Source organism: Pavona decussata, unplaced genomic scaffold (genome assembly GCF_977016875.1).
Source record: "Pavona decussata unplaced genomic scaffold, jaPavDecu1.1 SCAFFOLD_75, whole genome shotgun sequence".
NCBI classification, from domain to species: Eukaryota; Metazoa; Cnidaria; class Anthozoa; order Scleractinia; family Agariciidae; genus Pavona; species Pavona decussata.
In genome coordinates, this window is record NW_028145493.1 from 452,501 (window position 1) to 480,176 (window position 27,676).

Genomic DNA, 27,676 nt, shown 5'->3' on the forward strand with positions numbered 1-27,676 from the left:
GCCACCGCAACTTTTACAGCACTAGTGGCTTCATTATCGGCTTGCTGCTCCTCTGTGGCGACATTATTAGCCAGCCTGGACCTACTATCACAAAGAGAACGCAGTTTGGAGGTCCTAGTGTCCTGTTAAAGGGCCTTGTGATCAATGCTAGAAGCATGAAATCGCAACATAAAGTTGGGACTTCAAGAGTGAGCAATTTAGATCGGGTTCAAGATCTAGTCTTTTCCGAACACGCCGACATCGTATTAATTAGTGAAACCTGGCTGAATGCAAACATCCTCGACCAAGAACTTTTCCCGCTTTCTGACTTTATTGTTTACAGGAAAGACCGTAAGGATCGTAATGGTGGCGGCGTTCTTATTGCCGCTAAAGCCAATTCCTTCAAAGCAATGCGGGAATATGTGCCGGACGCAGAAAACTTGGAGGACTTAGAGCTTGTGTGCGCTGAGATGACTACTTTTTGCAATGAGAAAGTTTTGTTTTGTTCGATTTATTGGCCAGATCCCGACGATGATACAGGCTGCTGGTTGGAAAAATTTAATATTTTTCTTGACCATGCTTCTGAAACCTATGAGAATATGGTAATAGGAGGTGACCTGAACCTGTCCAAGATCTCGTGGGACTCGCTAGAAAACACCAGAGGGACAAAAGAGGTGGCGTTCGTAGAAATTCTTAATGATCATTTTTTAACGCAATTAAACTTTATTCCCACCCGCCGTGATAGGGTGTTAGATCTCGTAATTACGAATGTGCCGGACCGTGTTCGCATATGCGAGGTGCTCAGTCCAAAAGAATCGGACGTGTTCACGGAATTTCACGCCTCTACTAAAGCTACCCATAGAGTAAAAAGAACAGTGTACGACTATCGTAATGGACACTTTGATGGTCTCAGAGGAGCTCTTGATGCCGTGAACTTATGCCATCTTATTCAAGACAGTGACGACATTAACTCTGACTGGACTTTTTGGAAGGACGCATTTATGAGCGCAGTCTCGGATTTTATCCCAACCAAAAAGATTAAAGGAAAAAAAAACCCCACCTTGGATCACGAGTGAAATCATCCACGCTCTGCGGAAAAAGGAGGCTGCTTGCTCTAAGCTAAAGAAATCCCCTACTGACCATCAACAACAGAAGTGTCGCCAATTACGTGCAAAGGCCAAGACTCTTATCCGTGAGAGCCGTGAGACTTACCTCAGCTCGCTCGACTCAGATCTCGAGCGGCAGCCTAAACGCTTTTGGTCCTTTTTTAAGCTCAAGAATAGAATGCGGACCTTCCCTGAAACGGTGAGCTCTGGCAATGACACTCAACAGAGTTCTCAAGCATCAACGCCTCAACAGATCGCCGAATTGTTTAACTCTTACTTTGTGTCGGTTTTCACTGCCCCTTCAGAGGCCCACTCTCTATCAGTACCTTCCACACCCTCACACCCTACACTAAATGAGCTAGAGATCCCGGTGGAAATGGTTTTGACAACTCTCAAACAGCTTGATATAAACAAAGCAACTGGATCCGATGGAATCCCAGTGCGCCTGCAGAAGGAAACCGCTGACCAGATCGCACCGTCTCTGACCATGTTGTTTGTGCCTGGAGAAGACTTCAAGAACAAGGAAGGACTGAACTGAACTGAAATAAGTAATTTAGTTTAAGATAATTAATTAGGTTAAGAAAGTTTTTTTTACGTTACCGTTTATTGTGTTTACTAAGCGTTTATGTGTACTAAATTAATTAAATTTGTTGTATTACTTAGTCTTGTATTACTTAGTGGGTTTGCGGGAAGGGTTTTGTACAGTCCCCTTTTAAATCGTGCCTCACAAGGGAGAGATCCACTTCACACTAAGTTCTGGACCCACTGCGTCAAGAAGTCGTTCGATCATGAACTGTTCAAATATCTTCTCTACATCACCCGTAGCCTCAGCCACTGCCATCCATCGATTTAAATATCTTCGTGTCCTGTAACCCCACTGGACAAAGTCCTCATCTGGTCTCTTCTCTGAAGTTCTAAACCTATATCTGTAATGATCCGCTGTTAACTGGTAACCCTTAATGATAATTGATTTACTCTCTTCGTAATTTTGTGCCGCGGGATCTGGAGTTTCCAGGTAAATTGACTTGGCCTTCTCAGTAAGTTTGGGAACTAAGTTACCAACCCACTCGTCTTCGGGTAGTCCCTGAGCCTTGGCAGTCATTTCAAAAATTCGGAAATAGTCATCAATGTCCTCGCCCTCTCTCATCTCCCTTATTTTAATAAACTTAGGTTTTCTAACGGAGCCTTGTTGTCTTCCAGCTTCTCTAACAGCAAACTCTTCCTTCTCATTCCTAAGTTTTCTAAGTCGTTCCTCCTCTCTAACTAGCCTTTCTTCCTCCTCCCGTACTTTCTGAATTTCGTATTCTCGTCTCTCTCTTTCGATCTGCCTTTCATATTCGCGCTTCTTCCTTTCAGCCTCCCTTTCTTCCATCCCAATAATCTGTCTTTCCAATTGTAACAGCTGTAACCGCTGGTCAAACGTTAGATTGGTTGCTTTCTCTTCGTCCACAGTTTGAACAGAGTCCGCCTTTTCTTCCGTAATAGGTTCTTTCTCGGACATTAGTTTATCGTGCGTCCTAAGCTTGCTTGCTAGAGTCTTAACCCCATCTTTAGAGGTAAAAAGAACAAATCTTTTCCTGGCTTCGGCCCTAAGCTCATCTAAAGACCATGATTTGTAATCAGAGCTTTTCTCAGCCATACTAATTCTTAATATTAATGTGTTGCGTCTTTGCGTCTGAGTAATGTACGGGGAAAGAGACCAAGGGAGAAGTATCCCACTCCTGACACCAAAAATGGGACATGGATCTCTCCCTTGTGAGGCACGATTTAAAAGGGGACTGTACAAAACCCTTCCAACAAACCCACAACACGCTAAAAGATTAAGTAAAACAACAAATTTAATAAGTTTAGTATACATAAACGCTTAGTAAACACAATAACTGGTAACGTAAAAAAAAAAACTTTCTTAACCTAATTAATTATCTTAAACTAAATTACTTATTTCAGTCCAGTTCAGTCCTTCCTTGTCTTTGAAGTCTTCTCCAGGCACAAACAAACTGCTACATCAACCACTCGCATAAACAAACCGCACCAACAACCGTTCACACAAACCTCTCCTTCTTCTCTTCTGGCGCCTTTTCTCTTGTTTGTTCCCGACTTGTTTGACTCCTTCGCACTCAGTTTTAATTTCTATGCACACGCCTTGAAATCCTGTTCACTCGCCACCGCCGACAAAAGGGTTTATGTCAAGGAAAACACGGCCGGCTCCTGCCAATGGCTCTTGACAGTGACTTGAACAATTTCGCCTTCGACCTTGCAATACAAACTTTTTTGGTTCTTCTTACTTCTCAGTCCTTTTTCTCCTTCCAAGAATAACAACCAACTACACAACAACAACCTTGACCTCTATTTAAATACTGTACACAATTACGACATTACAAAGAAGATTCCAGAAAATGCTAACAACAAGATGTACAATAAATGCTGATTACACAATAAGATACAAAATATACGGTAACGGGAATAATAATAGTTAGTTAGGTTACATTGAAAATTACAATACTACACACAATTTCCTAAGACAATAACTACTAATATACTAGTGAAATTTTTTGACTGATAAAAAAAAATACGACGAATTAAGACTACAAATAATTAACAAAAAACGTAACGAATTTAGATAATGATAAAGGAACTACTAAAATTCTACATGCAAACACGAAACATGAAAATGCAAACATGAAATGAAAACAACGAAAACATGAATAATATGAATTTTGTGACAATTGCCTGCTGAGATATAGTATCAAGTTGCTTGCTGTACTTGCGTGACTTGCTTGCTCTGATGCCACGTGCGAGATGTCTCGCCAACCAACACTAGCTAAATTTGGCTTTAGAAGAAGCATTGAACGTAGAGGTTCACAACGAGACATAAATTTACCAGATTGTGTGGCAAAAGTGCAAAAAAAAGTTCACATGCAGTACATGCAGCAAAGCTATCGTTAAGTATTTGGTTAATGTACTTTTGTTACCTTGATTTTATATACAGATTAGCAAAATGAAAATGTTCTTAATGACTCTCAGCCTGAGGAATGTTCTTAATACGTTCTTAAAATTTTAGTTAATCTCAGCCTCGACGTTCTTATAAAAAAGGTTCTTATAAAAAAACAGAGTATAATGAAGAACCACAAGAACAACAAAGTATTGATACACATCATCACGATTTTAATCCGGTACTACCTGCGTTCATTGTTGAAAAGGAAATTGATTTAATCGCATAGATTCATTCGTGAACGATACAGCAATAAATTTGAGATCGAACAAACAGATAAATGTTTCCATTGCAGTTTAGTACTCAAATAAATTAACATACTATTGTCTTGATTTTCAGAGAATAAAGCCAAGCTGAATTCTTCAGGAAGAGAGTGTGGTCTCCTTCTGTTGGAAGGCTGACGACTGCAGGAGCCTCACCGAGTCCGTAGCGAGTACCGACTATCGGTGCTCAAATGGAAACAGGTGGAGAGGGCTACTTACCCTTAATGGCATACATTACCTACTGCTAGAATCTAAAATCTAACGGAATTAAAAAGATCTAAAGCGACACTGACAAACCGGCAATCAATTGTACAATTACCAAATTTGTCGATGCATTTTATACACGTACATTTTTACAGTTTTTTCAAGTCTTAGTTCACTGATTAAATTACATTTCTTCTTGTAGGATTGTCTTTATGACAGGAACGGCTTCAGAAAAGATATTGTCTTTCAAAGCCAGAGAAAAAGAGGAGGGGCAGCTAATAAGAAGAATCCCATCTTCCGATTTTTACAACATTATCCTATATGGGATAATGTGTGTGAAATACGTTGTGTGTTACTACAATTTAAAGGAGAATAAGTGATGATCTACATAACAACTACGCAAAAACACGATGCGTGTTGCAAAATTTTCCATCAAAGACAAATACGAGAATATAGCGCACTTAAAGGGATTGCACTGATGTTTGTTTCCAATGGCTGAAACGTAGTAAAACGATCGATTGAAAATAGGCCAAACGGTTTATTAAAAAAACAAACAATAGACCATTTTTTCTTGTCACGGTGTTGACGTTTTGAACTTATCGGTAAGATACCTTTTAATTGTTTTGTACCTCTTTTTCGATTCCCTGTAATTTCTCTGCCTAGTTGCGTAGTGCCACCCAAGGTGAGAGATGAGTCCCGTTAGTCGATAGTTTAGGCCGACTAATAAGTTGGTTTTGAAGGATAGCCCGCCGATGAATTTGTAATAGCTAAGTCATCTCATCTGCCTGTTTAAGTGCACCTTATCTCAACTTTCTTCGTGAATGAAGACTATGCAACTGTTGGTAACTTAATGCGATGCAAATCAATTTGTCACATATCAGGAATACACCCACGCCCCTTCTGACTTGGTCGTGAAACAAACGATGCATAGTTATTTATTCATTTATTTGTTTTTGCCTAAGTTTCGAAGCATATGAGAAGTCATCATTTGAAAATTTTTTTACATTACAACTAATATTATTTAAAATTTTAAATATGAAGCTCGTGGCTTTTGATTAGCGTGATAACCGTGTGTAAAACAAGGAACATAACTGGAATAAAACAAGAAATGGAAGGCCCACGATTTCCGAGTTTCATAGACGATTAATTTGAAAGTGTGGCCAAGAGTAAAAATAATTCTTGTTTTGAAGGAGGATAAAACTCCATTTTCACATAAAGTTGTAATTAGTTATTAGAAATAGTAATATTGTTATTTAGATTTTAAACATGAAGATGTTTTTCACCTTTCTGTACCTGATGAATTTTATCGTGTTTAAATAAAGATTTATCATTTACCACAGTGCGTTGATAGAAAAAATAGTTATGTGCTTGAAGACGTTCGGAATGACGATGTACAGAGGATGCCATGCACCTAGTGGTTCATATTCCAGAGGAATAACTTTATTAGCCTTAGGACTCCACGCTGTTTCCACCTGGCACTGACTGATTGAACTGAGTAATTCGATCGCCTTTAGCTTCCTTCGCTCGGTCATTAAGCTGTTTGATTTACCCTCCCTCCCTCCCTGGGGCTGCTCTCGATTCCTTCAATAAAAAGATGCCCAAACAGATTCACTAGCTCTTTATCTTGTTGGCTGAGGCGCGGGGGGGGGGGGGGGGGGGGACGTTCAGGATAATTAAAATTAGCTGGTCTCCACCGGGGAAATTGAAATTGCGGAAATTTGAAAGTGCGTGATGATTGTAATTAATGCGTGAAGGCAAAGAATACACGATGAGCGCCATAATCTTGTCTACATAGCTAGAAATAAGCTTCAGTAGAGCGCCTACAGGGAGAAATGATTGGTCGACCCGCGTTGTTAAGTTTGTGGATTTTGGATAAAAAGTAAATAAACGAGATTCTAGGAGTGGTGATGATGAGACAAGTAGCAGTGGCCAGTAATTCTGTTTTTAACTATAAGGTTCTGAATAGTGTGCTTGATAATTTGTTTGGTTGGCGGAAGTAAGATCTTTCTCGACTTTAGCACAAAAGGAGGTGTGAGAAAGTCAGTGAGGGTAAAATACGGAATGAGTTTGCCGAATGGCATAATTATGCGAATACGAGATATGCCGAATGACTTAAAGAAATAAATAAACTGAAGAGCGCGTCCTGTTTTCACGCCAATTTTATAAGAGCAGCAGTTTTTTTCAATGTTGCGGACTCTAGCCAAATATTGAACAACTAAAAAACAGATCGAGGATTAGAAAATAAAGGCCTGGGATAGAACGTGTCTGATCGCTGGTTAGGAAGTGAGAATGAAGAAATGATGAACACTGCTTTAAAATAGTTTTCTCATTCAACTGAGGAACTTTGAATAAATTAAATTTCTAGTAGTTGACAAAAAGAACGTGGCAGCGAGTAGCCTGGACAAAAAGCAACAACAGACTGGAGAAATGACATCGGTCCAAGGCCAAAACAATTATGTGAGAAATTTTAAATTTAAACTCGGTCATTTTATCGCACTCTTTGACGGTTACACAACGTAACGAATAAAAAATTTGTAATTAACTCATGGGAAAAATATGTTCTACTTTTTCTCACCTTACATTTTTGTCGAGCTACGAGTACGCAAGTCACTGTTGAGCTGCTGAGCCAGCCAATACGGCGATATTCAGGCAGTTCAGTGACGCGTTATCGAACTAAACATATCCGTCTTTAATTAAGGTCTTTCAGTGCCAGACCTCCCAACCTATTCCCTTCAGGTTTAAAAGCGAAAAAGCTCTAGAAAAAATAAATCAGATGACAACTGGTTGTGTGAAAGGTTATGAAGCTATTCTTATCACAAATGCATTTTGGTCAAATTGTTGTTCAAACTCCCTTCAGATCCCAATATTAGTCAGCGGCAATTTTCCCCCTCATGATAAATTAATCATCAAGCATACAGGGTATGAGAATTGATCCTTTACCGAGGGTTTCAAAGAAGATAAAAGAAGATAAATTTTTATTATTTGCTCTCGGTAAAGGAACAATTTTTTGTGCTGATCACTTCACGCTGCCACGCTAGTAATATAATTTACTACGGATTTACTCATATAGTTCCTTGAATGCGAAAGCCATAAACAGTTCTGTCATCTCTTCCAAATTAACGATCAGACAATCTAATCCTCAGTCCGCAGCATAAAAAAGCTGCTGCTCTTATAAAATTGGTCCGAAAACACATAAATTGTATTTCGCATAATTATGCTATTTCGCACGCCATGCCACATCCTCCTTTTACCCTCACCGTGAGAAAGTACAGTTGCCGCTAAAGTTTCTTCTTGGTAAAGGTCGGACCGCTAAACAACTGGCATGTGGTAAAACATGGACTGGAGTGGAGTGGACTGGATTTGTAAAACATGGACTGGATTGGTAAAACGTGGATTGGTAAAAGGTGGATTGGTAAATGGTGGATTGTAAAAGGAGGATTGGTAAAAGGTGGATTGGTAAAAGGTGGATTGGTAAAACGTGGATTGGTCAAAGGTGGATTGGTAAAAGGTGGATTGGTAAAAGGTGGATTGGTAAAAGGTGGATTGGTAAAAGTGGATTGGTAAAACGTGGATTGGTAAAACGTGGATTGGTAAAACAATAAATGAAACAATAAACTTTATTTTGTTTGCAGATCCTTTTTTCTCTCTTTTTATCTTGATTATCCATACTGTGATCCGATCAAACAATGTCAATGGTATACATTCCAAATAATTCATTCTTTACTTTTACTATTAATTCACTTCAACATTAACTGTAACGAAATCATAATAAGCAATAATTCCCTAGTTTTCTTTATATTGTATCAGAACGTAAATGTAATATTTCCGCATTAGTTCAACGACAACAACAACAAAAAAGAAACACTGTTAACACTGTTGAATCAACAAAAGTTTTACAATAATGTCCAAACGTTCCGCCTAGTAACGAAACAACAGCAACAATAAATGTAAATGTGACGCTGATCACCTCGCTAAACTTAATACAAGATGATGAAAAACCTAATACATGATGATGCTCCCCTGATTCGACAGGTGATCTAAAAAACCGTTATACTCTTCAGCTTAGTAGCTGTGAACTAAAGTTAGCGCGATTTTTTTGCATCAATTTTTTTTAAGATCGTAATCGTAACCTCTTGCAGGCACAAAAAAAACCTGTGATAGAAATGCTTTTAACAAACATTGTTGATTACTTGCTTAATATTTACATATATATCTCGATAACGACTATGATCCAATCTAATAAAGCGGCGCGTGTTAGTTTCCGTGAGACTAAACCTCGCCTATGTTTTTTCCTATTCTATGACGGAGACGCTAAAATTTACACCAAACTGCTTACTCAATGTAGTGATGTCATAGGAAATGTAAACGTGACGCCGGTTACTTCACCAAACCTAATTTTCTCAAGTGTAGAACTTGTTTGATATACTAATCGTTCTAGTGCGTCTAATAGTTATGTGTGTGACCCCCCCCCCCTTATTTTTCTACACATAATTAAAAATTAATAAAACAAGCCCGTTACACTCTTCAGCTAAAGAATGAAAAAAGACGGTACCTACATGCAAAATGTCGCGATTTTTGTTGAAACATTTTTTTTCAGCAATTGTTACCTATACTACTAATAGTTACCGTGTCGGGATGTTTAATTTAGAAAAAAAAAAACTAAATAGAAATGCCAAGTCTGGTGAAAGCCATAGCCTTGTGTTCTGGAAGAAGAAATGGCACGAGGTCGGACGGCGCTTGGCAAAGACTTGATTGAAAGCCAGGAAACGCAGCGGTGACACAGTAGAGGTTGACATGGCAATAAACTGAAGACACCTTAGGAGAGACATGCTGCATGCCATCCTTGACGTACTTACGATGTAGTCTTGTTGTTACTACCAGGTCATTTGGTGCTTGTGGTACCAGGCCTTCTGGCTTCAGAGAGTGCGCGCAGCTATAACATCGGGACACTCTGCTGTCAAGAAATGATAATAAGGCGAATGTAAAGATTCCTGTGGGTGGTTAAGGACGTTGAGGATGGCACACCTGCATGTTTTCTGGCGGCTCGTGGCCCTGCCCAGGAAAACAAGGCAATGTGTGAGCGGTGGTTGGATCAAATGGGTAGTTGTAGGCGAATGGAGAATTCTCTGCAATACCAAGATTAATGCTAGGCTGCATCTGAACATGGATTGGATGACTCTGCCAGGCTGGGGAATGGTCTGGAACTACATGGCTTGTTGGCACATGAGCCACTGCGTTGCTGCTAGGCTGCACAACCCGACTACAAACGGTTGGTCTTCCTTCCGTTGAAGATTTGTTGCTGGCACCTTACCTTCGCTGCGTACCATCTTTTTGGTCGCAGTTCTTCGGCATATTCAGGTTGGAAATTGCCGAAAGTTTTGGCGAGCGCTTCCTCCCTTTAAACCAATGAAGGAACTCCTTCAGAGAGTCAGCTGTCTCGGCTGCTGCCAAAGTATGTGAACACATGCTGTAGCTAGCCCAATTTACACAATCTTTGTCGCATTGCGCCTTCCCAGATTTCACATTGACTTGAACTTGTCGGGGATTTCTTGTCGTCTTGCTGTGGACCATAAAATGCACTGTGACGTCATTCTCTTGGTCTGAAATTCTCCACACCGCCGATTTATCCTTCACCATCGTCGCCGCTTTCTCAAACATTCCTTGCAGTACAGGAAAGGGAATCTCAATTATCTGAGCTCTTTCAGGAGTTACAGACAAAGTGCATTGAGTTTCTCCATTTTTCTCTTTCTTTTTTTTTTTTTTTTTTTTTTAATTTTTTTATTCATAGCAACGACACATACAAACAATACTACGTTACATGACTATTTGAGTTACACTACTATTACTACATTACATTACATTGCTTGACCTACTTACAGAAATTGTACTTACATTGCTTGTATTCTTTTTAACTAATTACGAAATAAATACACGTGCTACGTCATCCTGCATACGATGCTAACACAACACACGCACACATACACACACACGCACCCCACCCACACATACAAGAGATAATAAAAGATTCCCCTTACTCAACTTTCATACTTAAAGTGCTTCACGCATCGTAGTTGCTGAGAGTGGTCCACTTAGCTCTATATTTTTCGTAATTGGAATTTCTAATGGCTATTTGTCTTTCACATTTGATCTTGCTGTCTAGTAAGGCAAGAAAGACCTTTAAATTTGGAGTCTCAGACTGGTTTCTTGCAAGAAAAACATGATATTTAGCAATAAGAAGATAATGGTTTAACGCGTAGAAGGTGGTCGTTTCAGGTTTGTAACCGTACAGGATTTCAGTATTCCTAGGACTAATGTTGTCAGAGCGCTTAGCATTCCACCACATCATTATGTCTTTCCAAAAGATTTTAACGTCGGGACATTCGCAAAGCATGTGAATAAGCGTTTCGTTCGGAAAGAGGCAGCGTTCACATTCTGGAGAAGCCTTTATATTCATTTTGTAAAGAGAGCGATTAGTGGGTATGATGTTATGAATTAGTTTGAATTGGAAGCTCCTCAGTTTGTTTTCGACTGTGACTTTAAAAGGAAGCTCGTATACTGCCTTTACATTCAACCCTTGTTTTCTAAGATTGATTTCAACGATGGGGGGAGAAAAGGATCTTTCTGCAAGCATCACACGGGCTTTTTTTGTAGAGGAGATGTCAAGGGATGGAACTGGCTCGTTATCGCCGTTAGTGAGATTACCTACGATTTCGCTTTTCCAATTTTTAGGGATTGCCGCAAGAACACCAGCATAATCGAGAAAAGTAGAGCGAACGCTATATTTGCATTTGAAGTTTTCGAACGAAAGGAACTGGCCATGGATGTTTAGGAGGTCGCTTATTTTCAAAATGCCTTTATTAGCCCATGATCTATAATAAAACGATTTTCCGTTTATCTTTATAAACCGATTGTTCCAAATGATTTCTTGTTTGTATTCATTTGCGTTACGTGGATCTTTGGAATTGAGCTCTTGCCATACAGCTAAAACGTCTTTATAAAAAACAGAGAGATTTTTGAGGTCGAATAATTTAAGATCGTAGTTACATTGAAATAAGAGAGTTCCACCGACCTTACCTAAAAGCGAATCAAGGAGGGCACACCAATGGCGGTCATTTGCTAGACAGTAACGATTAACCCACGAAGTCTTGAGCGATTTAACAACGTCAGCAAAATTGAGCATATTAAGACTGCCGTGGCTTATTGGGCCGGTCAGAGTTTTTCTTTTGACTTTATCTGGCTTAAATCTCCAAATAAAAGAGAAGATATTGTTGTTGACTTCTTTTATAAATTCTTTGTGAACATTTAATACGGAACAACTATAAACAAGTTTGGCGAGAGCTAAGTTTTTGACGATGGCAATTCTGCCTAAGATCGTTAAATGTCTACTTGACCAAGTATTTAGAACTTTTTTGAGTTTGGCAAGCCTCTCGTCGAAATTGATTTTATTCCCAACCTGAACATGATAAGGAAAAGCGATTCCAAGCGCAATGACGTAATGCTTCGGCCATGAAATGCCAAAAGGTTCTTCTTTGCCTAATCGGCTTTTCAAAAGACCAAGCCAAAGACCCTCGGTTTTAGACTTATTGATTTTCAAGCCGGAAAGGTCACCGAACTGATCGAGAAGAGTTAGTAGGGACACCGCGGATGAATCGTCGCGAATGAAAGCGGTGGTGTCGTCAGCGTACATACTGAGTTTAGTGATCTTATTTCCGTTTTCAAGTCCTTTGATTGATTCATCGATTCTTATTTGGTGGGCGAGTGGCTCCACAGCTAGAACAAAGAGTAAACCTGAAAGAGGACAACCCTGTCTAACACCCCTTTGGAGAGAAAAAAATTCCGACGAGTAGCCATTATTTACAACACAGCTAGAAATGTTGGTGTAAAACGTTTTGATCCAGTTGAGGAAACTTGGACCGAAATTCATAGAGTTAAGCACTTTAAAGAGAAAGTCCCATTCTAAAGAATCAAAGGCCTTTTCAAAGTCAAGGAAAAGTATCATTCCGTCCTTGTTTTCATATTGTTCAATTATATCCGAAATTAAGCGAATATTTTCACCAATAAATCTACCTTTGATGTACCCAGTTTGATCACCGTTTATCAAGTACGGAAGTACTTTCTCTAAACGTTTCGCAATACATTTGGTTGCTAATTTGTAGTCTGTGTTTAGAAGAGAGATAGGGCGCCAATTTTTTAACAGAAGAGGATCTTTATTCTTTTTTGGGATCAGGGAGATGATTCCTTGACTCTGAGAGATAGAAAGTTCTCCTAGTGAGGCACTGTGATTGAAGCAGTCTATCAAAGGACCAGAAACATTGGGCCAGAAACGAAGGTAAAATTCTGCTGTTAACCCATCTGTGCCAGGAGTCTTGTTAGGTTGAAACGTTTTCAAAGCGGCAAGGCATTCCTCTGCGGTTATCAGACCTTCGCAAAGGTCTTGCTTTGTGCTGTCGAGTTTTGGTAAGGATTCACAATCGAAAAAGGTAGAAAAGCGTTCAGCTGAAAGCTGGTTTTGAGAGGTGTAAAGCTGATTGTAAAAATTCTTCATGGCGGTTAATATAGTTTTTGGATCCTCTACAGTACTACCGTCAGGTGTCTTCAGCTTTGTTATATGTTTCTTTACATAACTTCTTTTTTCTAAGTTAAAAAAGTATTTGTTGCATTTTTCTCCTAATTCATACCATCTAGCCCTACTCCGGATAATAGACCCTTTAGTTTTTTGCACGGCAATTTCATCTAATTCGATCTTGAGTTTTCTAGCCTTGTTTACAAGGGAGCTATTTTCTGGGGTTTCGTCGATACGTGAGTTGATTTTCTCTAGCTTTTGGAGGAGGTTCAATTCCGTACTTCTTTCAGCGTTGGCTTTCTTTTTCGCAAAACGAATTGCAAATATCCGGATCTCCATTTTCAACATTTCCCAAAATAACCTTTTATCAGCAACATCCTTGTGTTTTTGGGTGGCGTGTTTGATGATGAAGCTCATTTTTGTGACGAAATCTTCATTTTCTAAGAGTGAATTATTAAATTTCCAGTAGCCTGGGCCTCTTTCTTCTTGTTTGTCTTCAGGCTTGATCGAGATGGTGACAGGGGAGTGATCTGAATCATGATAGGCGGAAATGTCGGTTTTCGAAACGCGGCATAATAAATGCTTCGAGATGAGCCAGAAATCCAGTCTACATTTGATTTTCCCGGAGCTATTTCTCCACGTAAACTGTGTATCATGTGGATGTTGTTCTCGCCAGGGATCGACGAGGTCATAGTTGCAACGGAGTTCGTCGATCGAATGTATTACACTTTTTTTGAATTGAATGTCTTTACCTCCAAATTTATCGGAAGCGGACAGTGGGCAGTTAAAATCTCCACCAATAAGAATTTTGTCAGTTTGCTGGCCACGAATAGAATCGGTTATCTTCTGAAAAAATGAAATTTGCTGGTTTTGGTCGTTTGGGGCATAAATATTAACTAGGCACAATTCGTCTTCGTTGACGGTGGTGTTTACAATAATAAATCTGCCGTTTTTATCCGCAGTAACATTCGTCACCTCTTTACTGAGCGAGGGACTGAAAAGAATCATAACACCTCTACTGTGTTTTGAGCCGTGCGCAAAGAAAATGTCGCCTCCCCATTCTGCTCGCCAAAAATTTTCCAAGCTAGCATCGCTGTACGTCTCTTGCAGAAAAATTACATCAAATTTTCTAATATGAAGCCACCGGAAAAGTTTTCTTCTTTTGATAGATTTGTTGAGGCCTCTTGCATTAAGAGAAACAGCATTTAAGGTCATATACACACTAGATTTATGAATTTCTTTCTAACGCAATTCATGAACCACAGCTTGCAACGTTCGATAGCGTTTAGCCTTGCGATGGAAATGTTTTGTGCAGATGGTGCTCTGACAACAATTCACAATACGTTGAGTAAGGCAGGTACAAATCACGATGAGTACAACAAGTGTACTATGGCAACTAACACTTAACATAATAGAAACACTAATTAAACTGCGAAGCAGCTTATTGTATAGAAGGGAATAAGTGCCATATTTTAAAGGCATGTTGAAAAGAGACAAAACCCTCCTACAAAACTCTCCGCCAAAATTTAAATAATTAATTGATGAAGCGAAAGGGAAGCGAGGGTTTTGAAAGGGAACGTTTGAATAATGTTATGTTACATGTGGGAGAGGGTGGGAAAGAAAAATATTTGATTATAACCTAACGAATATTGTCCAAATCTTCAACTTCATGTACTCTATGTACTTGATCGCTTTGGGACTTCCTGACGAAAATTTTGCCGTCAATGGTCCAGGCGCTATGCCAGTTGTTGATCTTTTTAACTTTTCTTACTTTAGCGAACAGTTCACGCCTATAGTTAGTTAAGTTCTCATTAATATAAACAGCTCCTGCATTATGAAAATAGTTGTTTAAACTTACTGACTTCAGGTACTTCTTGGATTTATAGAGTTCATTTTTGGCTCTGTATGATCTGAATCGTACAATGATTGGTCTTGGACCGCCGTTAGATCTTCTCGTGGCCATTCTATGACAGATGTCGATGTCATTGTTGACAATATGTACATTGAGAACCTTTCCAAGCTTGATGATCTTGTCAGACAGATTTTCTTCTGAAGACTCAGGAATGCCGTGAATTTCGAGATTATGTTTTCTAGTGTATTGTTCTAAATCGTCTATTTGGCATATAGCGGTGTCCAGATCGCTTTTAAGACCATCTAGATCGTCGTTTAAGTCGGCAACTTCATCTTCTGCTTTGCGAACTTCTTTCTTGAGCGAGCTCACATCTTGTTTCAGCTTGTTATTCTCCGCCTCTAATTTTTCCAGTTTGTCGATGTGGAACTCTAGCGACTTCTGCAGTTCTTCGTGTTGCTTGCGCAAAGCTCTGTTCTCTTTAAGAAGCTCGTCAGTGTTCCGTTGTATCTTGTTCAGTGCGATCCAGATACTCGACAGATCGGCATGCTCGACCATGTGCTCTGTAGTCTTTGCAGTCTTATTTGGAGGAATTTCGGGCGAGCTGCTGCTACTAGGCCTTTCAACTCTCTTGCCTCCAGTGATGGGCGGACTTTCGTCGCGTTCGCTTACCTTTTCAGCCATTTATTACGAAGCGGAGAGCTACACAGGACGGACTACTCAAAAACGCTGCCGTCCATCTTGGCTCTCCCTCGTTGGTCAGCCATTTTTCTCTTTCTGTGTTGTTAGATCACTTCTAGCGTCTGACATCGACGTGGAAAAGAATTTCTTTTTTAGAGAATTCTTCTGAGGATCGCTCATCCGGAAAAAGTCCTTTTCTTCCACACCAAGGTGAGAAAGCTCGACAGCTAACTGGTATTCTCCACGATTAATGACAGCCAAAATTGTTCCTCGCTGCCGCCTTATTTCAGTCCTAATGCGTTCTATTGCAAGTGGAAGCCCGATTGCCCTCTTTCCATATTTTGAGTCATCCTCTGCTTTAAAGAGGCGGTTCATACATTCACTGGCGTTCTGAGTGTAAACTTTTGGTGGGAAACCCAGTCCACACATGGAACGAATGTGCAGCAATTGCGGATTACATCTGCCTTTTCCTTCACAAAATAGCTGCAGAATTTTGCTCCATTCTCGTGCAAGCTTTTCCAATTCTTCATGGCATTGTCGAGAGCCACGTCAAACTCTTCAGTTGAATTACAATCCACGAGTCCGCCCTCCACTACATTACCCATGGCCTATCCAAAAATGTTGAAAAAGATCTCTGAGGCTGCAATCCCTCCAATGCCCAGTTCATTTAGCTTTCCCTTAACATTGTCCTTCAAATGAATGTCACAACGGAGGTGTTTGGCATGGACAAAAACTTCTGCCATTGCATTGTACAAGTTCTCCTCGCCATCCGCACCAAAGACAAGAACATCGCTCGTTTCTCTACGATATTTGTCATAAGAAGGGGCAATGTCTTGTATGAAGTTAGCAGCTTCTGTTTATGTAGAATTCCCGGGCCTATGCATACTGGATGGTGTCCCTTCTCCGTAGTCAGCATCAAGTTGCGGTTGGTGGTGAATGTATAATAGTAATCAGCAATCTGAAATGTGCAGTCCACTCCCAGAATGCAAAACTTCTCAGGGTTAGTGCAAAAGCGTTCGATGTCAATCAGCTGCTGCTCCGTAGCAAGAAAGATGATTGGCTCTGGAAACAAAGGTATTTCTCTGATCAGTATGTCTTTTTTTTTCCAACCCTGTTGTTCTTCTTTTGCTTTCGCCAATATTTGCAACAGAGGATCACCAGTGGTTATTGGTTGATCAACCTTCCGACGCTTTACCTCTTTGTTAAGGTTGTAAACCTGCGCTCTATTCCTGGGAAAATCTCCAGACGACTCAACCTTCATAATTTCTCCCTTCTCGTCTACAATAGCGTGCGCTACTTGATGGGGGGGGGGGGGGTAGTTTTTTAACTTCTCGACCACACTCTCTTTGGTACTCTGTATCGTACGCTTGAACGCTCGCGCACCTTCCCTTTTGCTGTTTCCGTGGCTTTTGACCTCCACCTCTTGCTCTCCATCTCCAAAAATGTATTGTACAACGACCAAATGTTGGGGTAAGGTTGACGATGCTTGACGAGCACTTATAAAGGACTTGTGTAAGGAAGGTAGGCTTTTGTTACTGAAATACCGTCGTTGTACTGTGTACAATACGTGACCAGCTGGGCGATCGTCGGGGTGCTCGTGGCTGCAACATTTACCATTTTCGTCAATAGAGTAATGGAACTTGGGTGAGCCCCTACATTGCCACGCCCCCAGATCATCGCACCGGACATCGGCGGCATGCAAGTGTTTGGAGGTGTCTACTACAAAGACAGTATTTTTGGAAACGTTTCTTGGGATACCTGTGGCTATAAGTGTACGGTCAAAACATGGCTGAAGTATAACGTTGGCCGCTTCATCGGTAGAAATTCCTTTCGTCAAACCCCACTTGTACACCGGCAATCTTTGATCGCCATCATAACATCTGAGTTCTGCGATAACGCCAAGGGGTAACTCCTCGCTACTGTCATTATTACCCAATTCAGCAACTCTTTCTAAAGGAAAAGCCAGAGTAATAAAAAATTATCAGATTGGAATTTAGCTTAGGGAAAACTTAATTATATAATATATAATAATAATAATAATAATAATAATAATAATAATAATAATAATAGTAATAATAATAATAATAATACATATCAGAATTAATCAAACTTTATTGTGAATAAAAACTGTGAAGACTATTAAAAATACATTAAAAATTCTAATACGATAATAATATTATTATTGTTATTACTATTATTATTATAATTATGCAAATTCGAAAGCCAAAATTATCCTGCCCTCATAACAGTCAGAAAGCTCGTGTCATTCTCAGGTAAGGGAACTACAAAGAAAACAGTGCGTTTTTCAAGTAGGAACGGGGGGAGGGGATCTAACAATAAAATAGTTGATATAGGCATGGTGGATTGTAGACTGCTTCGGAGTCGTAAACTTACCCCGGGGTAAAATTACGTCCGTGACACAAGCTAGAGGGCTTATTGCTACAAAAGATCTTACCTTGCAAACTGTTTTCACGAAGCTGTCCATCCTGGTCGCGTGCTATGTTTACAGTTGGTCTTTTTTCATCCTCCTAGATTGAAGTGTAAAAACAAAATAAGGCAAATCAACTATCAGGGATTATTGGGTCAAGTAATCAGAAATCGACTTCTGCTTCGATGTCACAAACGTTTTTGTCAAAGAATTGTCGCACTTACCTTTGGTGACGGTTTCTTCTTGTTTCTATCAGCAATAAGTTGTGGTTCCCCCTCTATTTCTTGATGTATATCTGGAAAAAAAGGTTTACCTTTACTGTTTATTGCAACGATAGATTTTTTCGTTGAAGATAGACTTTCGTCTCTCTGTACCGACAACATTTCAAAAAAAAATCTTTGAACAACTACCTTACGAGAAGTGGGGGTGGGGTAGGGCAGAAAATGCGTATTTCATTTCTGAATAAAGAGGAAAGCGATACATATGACTTACTACATGTACGAGCACCTATTACGCAACACCTCTAAATTAGGTGGCCAGTTATTGATTCGTCCAAAACCAAAGAACCAAACCACAAGTTCGAGTTCGTAATCCCCAAGATTTCGTTCAACAGAGCAAACACATTGCAATTCAGTTTTGGCGAATGCCGACATTGTCATGTGACTTTTCCCGCGCTTTTCTTGGCATGGCCGCGCACAGCAGGTCAATTTGCCTTTGAAAAGGATTTCAAAACTATAATTTTTGGGGCAGCTAGTTATTCAACTTGTGTGGTATATACTAAAACACTCGGCTAACTCCAAGGCGCGCCGTAGGGCTCCTGCTTTACTCCATTGCCGATAAAGGAACATAAGCAGAAGAGGTGCAATAAGCTTATGCTCAGCCATCTGTAAATTTGTGGTACGATTTGTTCTACTTAACAAACGCAGAACTCTTGAACTTGAAGGTTTAGTGTAACGAAAAAAAATTTCTCCTAGCTATGTAGAAAAGTTAAACTTAAATCAAATTTTTGCGGGAATAAATTTATTTATCGCTAGTACACTTTCGTGTGAAACATCTCCTTATTAATTCAATTAGTGTGCTGAAACAAACATGCAATGTTTTTCTCACGTATTAATTCACACTGGTCAATTTTTACTCGCCAGTTTACGAGTACTCTACTCACTCTTTAGTGTGAAATTCATACTGTGAAATAGTGACATGTTTAGACATTCGAGTTATTTTTAAATGAAGATTATTACGTCACCACGAAATTCTCCTCTGTTATTTATCAGATTACAAGCGTGACTGCTACCAATATATAAACCATTCTTTTAGCAAAATAGGAAATGACGTTTATGCATATAATTTTTCTAATTCGTTTCTCTCTTAATAGCGTGAAAGGAATGAATATTTTTTAAGTTTCTTACACTGTCAAATAAAATATTTATTTGCAAGTCTCAGCAAATCATTAGCAAAAGTTTAACATGACGAAATAAGCATATCATGCTGTGATTGTTATGCCGGGAAACCACACAAACTTTTTTGGGCGCAAAGAACAGTATTTTTCACGGAATTAAACCTTAACCACCGCGCGACTTTAACCTCTGTGAGGAATCAAGTTCCTGTCATGCCAGTCATGTACGTTCTATATAAACAAAACGAAAGCGTACTACTTAGATTACGTAACAGATACGCGTGACTGTTCACGACACTTCCCCTAGTTGATCACCTAAGTGTGAATCAACTACATTCGCTTTGAGAAAAACTAAGATTGTATCTGTGACCACAAACTTCGATGTTTTTTTAATGTTCGCGTTATTCACAAGTATAAGAAATCAATTATTCAAAAAAATTTGCCGATAAATAAACAATTTACAAATGGAGGGTGGGGCGGGTGTGAAAATTGCGAGATAAAAGTGTAAAAACTGTAAAGTTAAATCGAATGTGAATGTGAATGTGGTAATGCTATTGGCTATTGCTTTGTATCGGTTTATGTAAAACTACGACACTGAAAAAAAAAATGTTTTCAAGATGAAATTGCAAAAAACATTCTCTAAAATATTAAAAAATAAAATAAATAGCAGTCTTCAAGGTTTCTACGTTAATTTAGCACTGGGTTTAGCCGCTTTCTCGTCCAATACAAAACAAAATACAAATCTTGCCATCAGTTGGTGTCACTTGGTCTGTGTGTTGAGAAGCGTGACAACCATGAGAGGGCTGGCTTTTGTCAAGCAGGCGGAGAGCGTCGGCTGCGGTGGGTCTAGACTTTGGGTCAAATCGTGCACATGATTTAAAAACATCTTCAAGCTGCCGCCTATCATGTTTACGGAGGTCCGTGTATTTGCTGTCATGTCTAGGTAACTGCTTTCGTCTCAATAGATCTTTCATGGCGTTTTGCGTGAACGGTTCTCCAGCTTCTTCAAATTCACCCATGTACGAGTTGGTGAGATTGGGGTTCACAAGCGAGTACATGAGAAGACCTAAAGACCAGATGTGAGCCTTCTGAAGATCTTCTTGACTTGCGAACTTCAATTCGTCGAGCTGAATCTCTAGTGCCATGTAAATAGGGGTACCACGACAGGTAGATTCCGTTCTTGTTTCCAGAAACGAGCCGGTCTGGATGTCTAGTGATCGGCTGAGGCCAAAGTCTGCGAGTTTGCACACTATTGGGCATTTACCATACGATGTTGCGATATCATTCTTATCATAGTGCTGGTTGCAGACGAGAGTATTCCCAGGCTTCAAATCTCGGTGGGCAATACCGTTGCTATGAAGAAAGGCAAGTCCAGTTATTGCATCTCTAGCACAAACCAATAACACGTCGGCGAATGAAGAAAAGTCGAACTCATCGTAGACAAAATGGACGAAGTCCTCTAGCGTGGACACTTTTTTCTCAACACCAAGGAGACCGAAGTCAAAGCACGAATACTCCATCATGTTTGCGTGGGGCTCCTGGCAAAACTTTAAAAAACAGGAGATGTTTCGGTGACCTTTCACGCTATGCCATATAGCAGCTTCTTTTTCGAAACGTCGTTTAGCATCTGCCGCTTCCCCTTTGAGTTTCTTGATGACAACACAATGCTCCTCGTCGGTGCATTTCGCCAAATAAACAGATCCAAATGTGCCACTCCCTATCTCTTCCTTTATGCATATTATATTCCATCTAAACTCTGGCAAAGAAAACTGCCTTCTTCGCTTTTTAATAGAAAGAGATGGAAGCTTGAAAGCCGCCATCTCGATCACGAGCGCGGCGTGAAGCTTTCGCGCCAAAATTTAAATTATGCAAAATTAAATTGGTCAAAGGTCAAAACATTCATTCCAGCCGTACTATTTATGGATGCATGTATCAGTGGTTTTCACTGTCACGCCATCAAAAAATAAATTCGAAACCATTTCACGAAAAAAGCTGATAAATTCAAATGTTATAAAATGGTAATAAATAAACAACATCTCCCAGTCTCAGTTGTGTTGTTTCGTTACTAGGCCGAACGTTTGGACATTATTGTAAAACTTTTGTTGATTCAACAGTGTTAACAGCGTTTCTTTTTTTGTTGTTGTTGTCGTTAAACTAATGCGGAAATATTGCATTTACGTTCTGATACAATATAAAGAAAACCAGGGAATTATTGCTTATTATGATTTCGTTACAGTTAATGTTGAAGTGAATTAATAGTAAAAGTAAAGAATGAATTATTTGGAATGTATACCATTGACATTGTTTGATCGGATCACTGTATGGATAATCAAGATAAAAAGAGAAAGAAAAGGATCTGCAAACAAAATAAAGTTTATTGTTTCATTTATTGTTTTACCAATCCACGTTTTACCAATCCACGTTTTACCAATCCACTTTTACCAATCCACCTTTTACAATCCACGTTTTACCAATCCACCTTTTACAATCCACCTTTTACCAATCCACCTTTTACCAATCCAGTCCAGGTTTTACAAATCTAGTCCACTCCACTCCAGTCCATGTTTTACCACATGTCCAAACAACTATGGTGCCGCCTTGGTCGGCCCATCTCACAATTATGCTTAGATTTTTTAAGCGCTGCACACTCTCCCGCCAGAAGAAAGCTTTGAAAATTTAGTGTCACAATTGAATTTTGGTTTTTGAATGTTATGACGGCACTTTTTCATGAAAAAATCTAAAGAGGCGAACTAGCCCTCTGTGTAACTTCATTTTGATTTGCGAACTGATAAAGTGTTGCAAAAATTTCTTTGTCTGAGGAATTATAAATCCTCCATTAATTAAATGTCAGCTTTTTGAATCCCTCTACGGTTGTCACTTTACACTGTCAAGTTCGTTCATAAACCAAATTTTCGTGTTTCACTCCCCCACTGACGCAGCAGCACAGTTAAAACTAACCCCCTGTATCCATTTCTTTATATCCGATGCTCAGATTCCACGCTCGAACAATATTTTTGTCAGAAACTCAAAGAGGGAAAATGCTATGATGGTAAAACGCAAAAGCTGCAGCATCGAAGTCATTAAGGTGTCTCCGGCAGGCTACAGCTAATTCGGCCATGCGCACGAAAACTTATTAGTCCCAATTAAAAAGAAATATTTCTGTTACTGAGACAAAACATTCTCGCACAACATTAAATAATGACACTTAGGACACCGACAACAGGTTAAAGAATAGAGACAAAAGATACACTAAACAAAAACTAACGCACACGCTGCAATCAGCCAATCAAAACGCGACTGTACTACAAACTAGTTTGAAATATAGTCTTTTCGCTTGACGTTGATGTGTTAGATAGGACATAAAACAGAGTTGTATATTCCGTCTATTTCCTGTCTATTTCGATAGTCAAATCTATTGTCGATCGTAAAATCGTTTTGCAAAAACCATGAATCTGTACGAAGGTATAGATTTGCAACGGGGTCCACGGCTGAATTTGATTCAGTGGCTTCAGATATGAATTTCCTTCTAAGAGCAAACGATCCCATGGCTACTAACAGTCATTGTTGAAATATCTGATGCCCACGCCATAAAACGGAGTGTATAACGTTTTATTTGGCTATTATGGAAACTGTTTCCTGGGACAAGGTATGACCAGTAAGCCTTATACATATACCCGCAAAAAACGGACTGATAATATCACAGTCAGCCTGCATGTTTAATTTTTTTTCTTCAACCAACCAGAACATATGCATTTTTATAATCCCTGAAGTCGACTAGATATATGGCAAGCAAACAAAAGCCCTCAACGATTTAAATATGCCTTTAAGTTGTATCGATCCTAGAGCGATTTAAGACACTGAACAGCGCAAGCAAGACCTTGTAACCTACTAAAAAACGGGAACAATGGGTCGGAGTTTTGACAACTTCGGGTGTTTGAGCGCTCATTTGCATGTAAAACTTACAAGCAAGGAATTAGCTTCTCGCTTCTTTGTCACCTTCAACTCTCGACAACTTCGCAATGAAAAGGGTGGTTAACAACAGGTGCTATAAACACTTTATAGTAGCTTTATAAATTAAGCAAATATCGATTTTTAGCAATCCAACAAGTGTTTCGCGCGACTATTCTGATTTTTAACGTGAACAAAGTTTACAGTTGTGACTACTCAGCGCGCTTGATTGGTCACAAAGAATCACTTATGTCCAGGATCGAAAGCGTTGTAAAGAAAATTTGCTAGTAAAACTCAATAGCAATTTTAGCAAAAAAAATGAACACATGACATTGCTAGCAAAAACCTTGAACAAAAGTAGAAAATGTAACAAGAATGACAAATGTAGTAGGAAGGTTTCTCCTGTAGGCATTATAATGGGGTTGCATTCCTGTGTTTTGTATGGTTTTAAGCCATAATGTTGCATTTGGAGCCCCTTAGAAATTGCGTTGCATTTGCGTTGGATATTAGATGATATATAGGCAAGGAGGCGCTACGCTCCTCATTGGCTTTAATCATCTCATATCCAACAAGCTCAAGTGGAATAATTCTTTTATTAAAAACAATCAAGACATATTGCTAGATCTTATTGATTTTGCTTTGCAAGAACAAACAGAAGACTATTTAATGGTCACTATTTGTTGGGCATGGTTTAATGTCTCATATACCTGCATGGTCGCCAAGCCAGTCAAATACCTGAAATTCCATAATACAAGGATCCTGTTTTTAACAAAAAGGTAATTTCAAGTAATTTTGTCTAATGATCAACAAATTTTAAAATAATATGTTATCCAGAAAAAAGCCCTCACACATTAAATAAGCATGTTTTCATTTTTTCCAAATTAATTCTAAAACATTTATTTAGAAAAAAGGCCTAAAAAGGTCTATCAGGCTAAATCTTGAAATATCATAAAAAGTGTGGTTCAGGTAAGGGAATGCAATGTTCCAAAAGCAACTTGTTTTCAATATTGTCATCTCGCATTTTGTCAGGTAGCTTTTTAGACAATTTCCTGAATTTTGCCTGGTTGGTGGAGATTCATAGAGAATGAAACATACCCCTAGTGTGTTCATTGTGTCAAAATATTTAGACAACAAATAACAACAACTAAGTTGGAAAAAAGTTATATTTCGGTGCGAACTGTACCATCATCATCATCAGCAGCAGAAACTTAGTTCTGACACTATGAACAGACTCGGAGTATCTTTCGTTCTCTATGTACTGAAATTATCAACAATACTTGGTTTTAGGGGGAGATTCCTTAGAAGATTATAAAGCTTTCTCAGTATTCTACGTTTCAGCAGAGTCTAGCAGGGAAGGTGCAAATTTCATTTGTTTTAGCAAAAAAAAGTACACATGTATACAAGTAAGCAAATGAATAAAATGAACATGCACATATGATTATTATTGTCCTGCAAATCCAGTTTCTGTAATATTTGTCTGTCTTGATTCTTTGGGCAGTATACAAGAGTGACAGGCCTGCAGGACTCCCTAGCACATGTCTTAGCCTTTTTATAATTTGGCTCTCACAATTGTGTCTTTGATTGACCGCCTCTTTTTTGTAACATATGAGGAGCAGGTCTTTGTAGATTTCTTCGAGCAATGGTTGTTGCAATGCTTGGCAAGCATGCTGTTCATCGGGTGGTGGTGCATTACTTTTAATTTCCCCAACAGCAGCATCTAGATTTAAGAAGCTTTGAACTTTCACCTCCCAGGTATATTTGGTAAATTTCTTCCATATATTCTGAAAAAGGAGTAAAATCAAATAACCAGTCTACACATGAATTTTGTGCTGCACAGCACTAATGAAACAAATGATGGATCAGAAAATTAACTCTACAGTGAACGTTTGATTGCTGAAGTGAATTTCAAGCTAAACATCAGAATGGAAAACCATGAGGGGCAAAACAAAACAAAAAATTCTGGGACCTCAATTGGAGTCGAACCCACAGCAGAAATTGCTGAGTGAACCCATGAATCTCTACTCATCGTTTAAAGACTGTGTGAAGGCTGCTTCTTCACATATGTTATAAATGTTCCATTGCAAATGACAAGCTGTACAGAAAGACAAGGATAAAAACAACAACAACAATTATGCACAAATGAAGCTCTACCAACTACAATAAATAACTATCAATACATAAATAACAAAGGTGTAATAAACCACGCGCATAAAGTCAAACTTAAAATTAAAATGTACTCTTTTACATACTGAACTTCCATGAATTAAGGTTAATCAAAAGCAGATAATTCAACCATGGTAGGTGAGAAATCTTACCGACTGGCGATGCAAACGAAGATCTCTAGTTGAATATCCTTGCTCAACCTTCGGTCAATAAAATCGAGGAACAAAACAGAAATTTTATCACGCTTCAGTCGCTCCTGATAGCACTGTTGGTTGAAAGAATACATGCGAGTGAAATCTTCTTTGCGATGCATCGATCACACCACCGAATACTTGCTCGGGGTCCAGTGTTTTCGACTTCCATTCACGTATGAAATCCATTTTCGTCTCCTCTTCACGGCTTCCGATCTTGTGTCACCGAAGAAGGGAATTTGGTGGATGTAAATCCAGTTTTTTTGTCGTCTTTCTTGCCGCTACAGCCGTACACAACACACCGCCGCACCATGTTTTCTTCCTTCTTACAACAAAAACCCTGAAACCTGCGAAAGCGGCGTTCTTGTATTGACGTCACAGACCCACTATCCCCAGTTTCCACCTTGCGCGGTTTTGTACACAACCGGAAGTGAAACTACACGTATTTGCCCGCCTCAAACGAGGGGAAGAAAAATCGATAGCAAATTTATTTTTTCGATTTTGATACGGGAACAACATGAAGATTCGATCAAGTAAATAAATAAAATCTGTCATATACTTTTTAAGGGGAACACGGACATGGAGATTTTGCTGTATATTTGCTAAAAACAGCTCAAAATCTTACCAAAAACGTGCCGTTTAACGTTAAATCACTCTTGTTAGAGTACTTTGATTAAAATATGAAATGATTTCTCCGTGGAAGATTAATTTATAATCAGTTTTTAGGAGATGCTCAAACTCTCGCACTACACACTTGAAAAATTGGCGCCCTTTTCAAGTTGCAATCCAATTCCATCGTCGCCATCTGCACCCAAAAATGATTGATCCCAGTTTCTGGGCAGTAGTTCTGTTATTCTTAAATAAAACAAACCATTATTTTAATGTGCCAACCACTAAAAATATGTTTATTCTTTATTTAAAGTGCCCATAACGGAATTTTTTTATTTTTTCATCTGAATCTTTACATCACGCGAAGAACGTCCGCGAAAAAATTTTTCGATTTGCATGAAACGCAAATTTTTTATGAATTTTACAAATCTTTAAAATCGTATTTTATTGCGGTCCACCCGCCCCGCTGATGAGAATGCCGACGGGCTCCCAATAGGGCCACGTGACATGGCTTGTGACGTACATTCAGGAACCCTCGAGTCTATGCACTCACTTGACCTTCAGTAAAGTACATTCGCGGTAGAAAGAAAATCGTCAGATTCACCGGTAGGAAGGAAAAACTTAGCTCCAAATAAGTATATTCCATGGCAGAAAACTTATCTGACACGGAAAGTGAGCAAACCGCTGAAGAAAGCAGCTAGGACGAATTTGAAAGCGTCGAAGTCGAGGCGATAGATGGCGTCCACGAAACGAGTAATACGTGTGAACATGATGATACACTCGAACCGTACGCGGACGAGCCGATAGCAGACGAAGAATGGCTAAAAAGATATCGCAAGGAACAAGAGGAGAAGCGACGACTCGAGGAAGATTTAACGAAACGCTTGGAGAATAGAGTGCGTGTTAGTGGATGGTAAAGTTCTCACCTTGCATTTTGCATACGCGCTCTTCATTATCATCTGTCAAAACTATGGTCAAGTACTCACATACATTCGAACGAATTATTTTCCATGTAGATGTACCTGTGGTAACTGTAGCCATGATCTGCTAGCAAATATCAGTGAGTGCTACTGCTGCAAGGAACTCGAAGGCAATTGTGAAGCGCTGACTATCGACATTGTTCTCGCGGAACTGCAGGAAGGACACGTGTTGAGCTGTGATAATAATAGCTTGTCTCGTTCTCTGAAATTTCGGCCGTAAATTTAATTGTAGGATGGAAGTTGTTAGCTTGTCCAATGAACCGGTTAATTTCCTTTTTGTCACTGTCCCACAGTTTACGAAATCCATTGTATCTTTTAGGCGCATAC

General features: G+C 39.3%; 1 protein-coding gene, 1 long non-coding RNA gene and 1 pseudogene across 3 annotated transcripts in view; 1 reads left to right on the top strand and 2 right to left on the bottom strand.

The window, feature by feature from the left end:
- LOC146476670 (TNF receptor-associated factor 5-like) overlaps window positions 1–5,871 on the top strand; it is a 13,453-nt pseudogene extending 7,582 nt beyond the window's left edge. Inside the window, exon 4 of the transcript XR_014865549.1 lies at window positions 4,417–5,871. The product of XR_014865549.1 is annotated as a TNF receptor-associated factor 5-like (transcript). The remainder of the gene's footprint in view (window positions 1–4,416) is intronic.
- A 9,844-nt stretch (window positions 5,872–15,715) lies between these two features.
- On the bottom strand, window positions 15,716–18,480 carry LOC146476671 (uncharacterized). The gene is made up of 4 exons (XM_085114283.1): window positions 18,290–18,480; window positions 18,093–18,165; window positions 17,021–17,587; window positions 15,716–16,161 (listed from the first exon to the last, which is right to left on the bottom strand). The coding sequence occupies exons 1-4, from the start codon at window positions 18,446–18,448 to the stop codon at window positions 15,716–15,718; spliced, it is 1,245 nt and encodes a 414-aa protein (XP_084970409.1). The 5' UTR covers window positions 18,449–18,480.
- A 6,312-nt stretch (window positions 18,481–24,792) lies between these two features.
- On the bottom strand, window positions 24,793–26,084 carry LOC146476672 (uncharacterized). Its single transcript, XR_014865542.1, has 2 exons — window positions 25,722–26,084; window positions 24,793–25,187 (listed from the first exon to the last, which is right to left on the bottom strand). It is a non-coding gene; the product is annotated as an uncharacterized LOC146476672 (long non-coding RNA).
- Window positions 26,085–27,676: the final 1,592 nt, after the last annotated feature.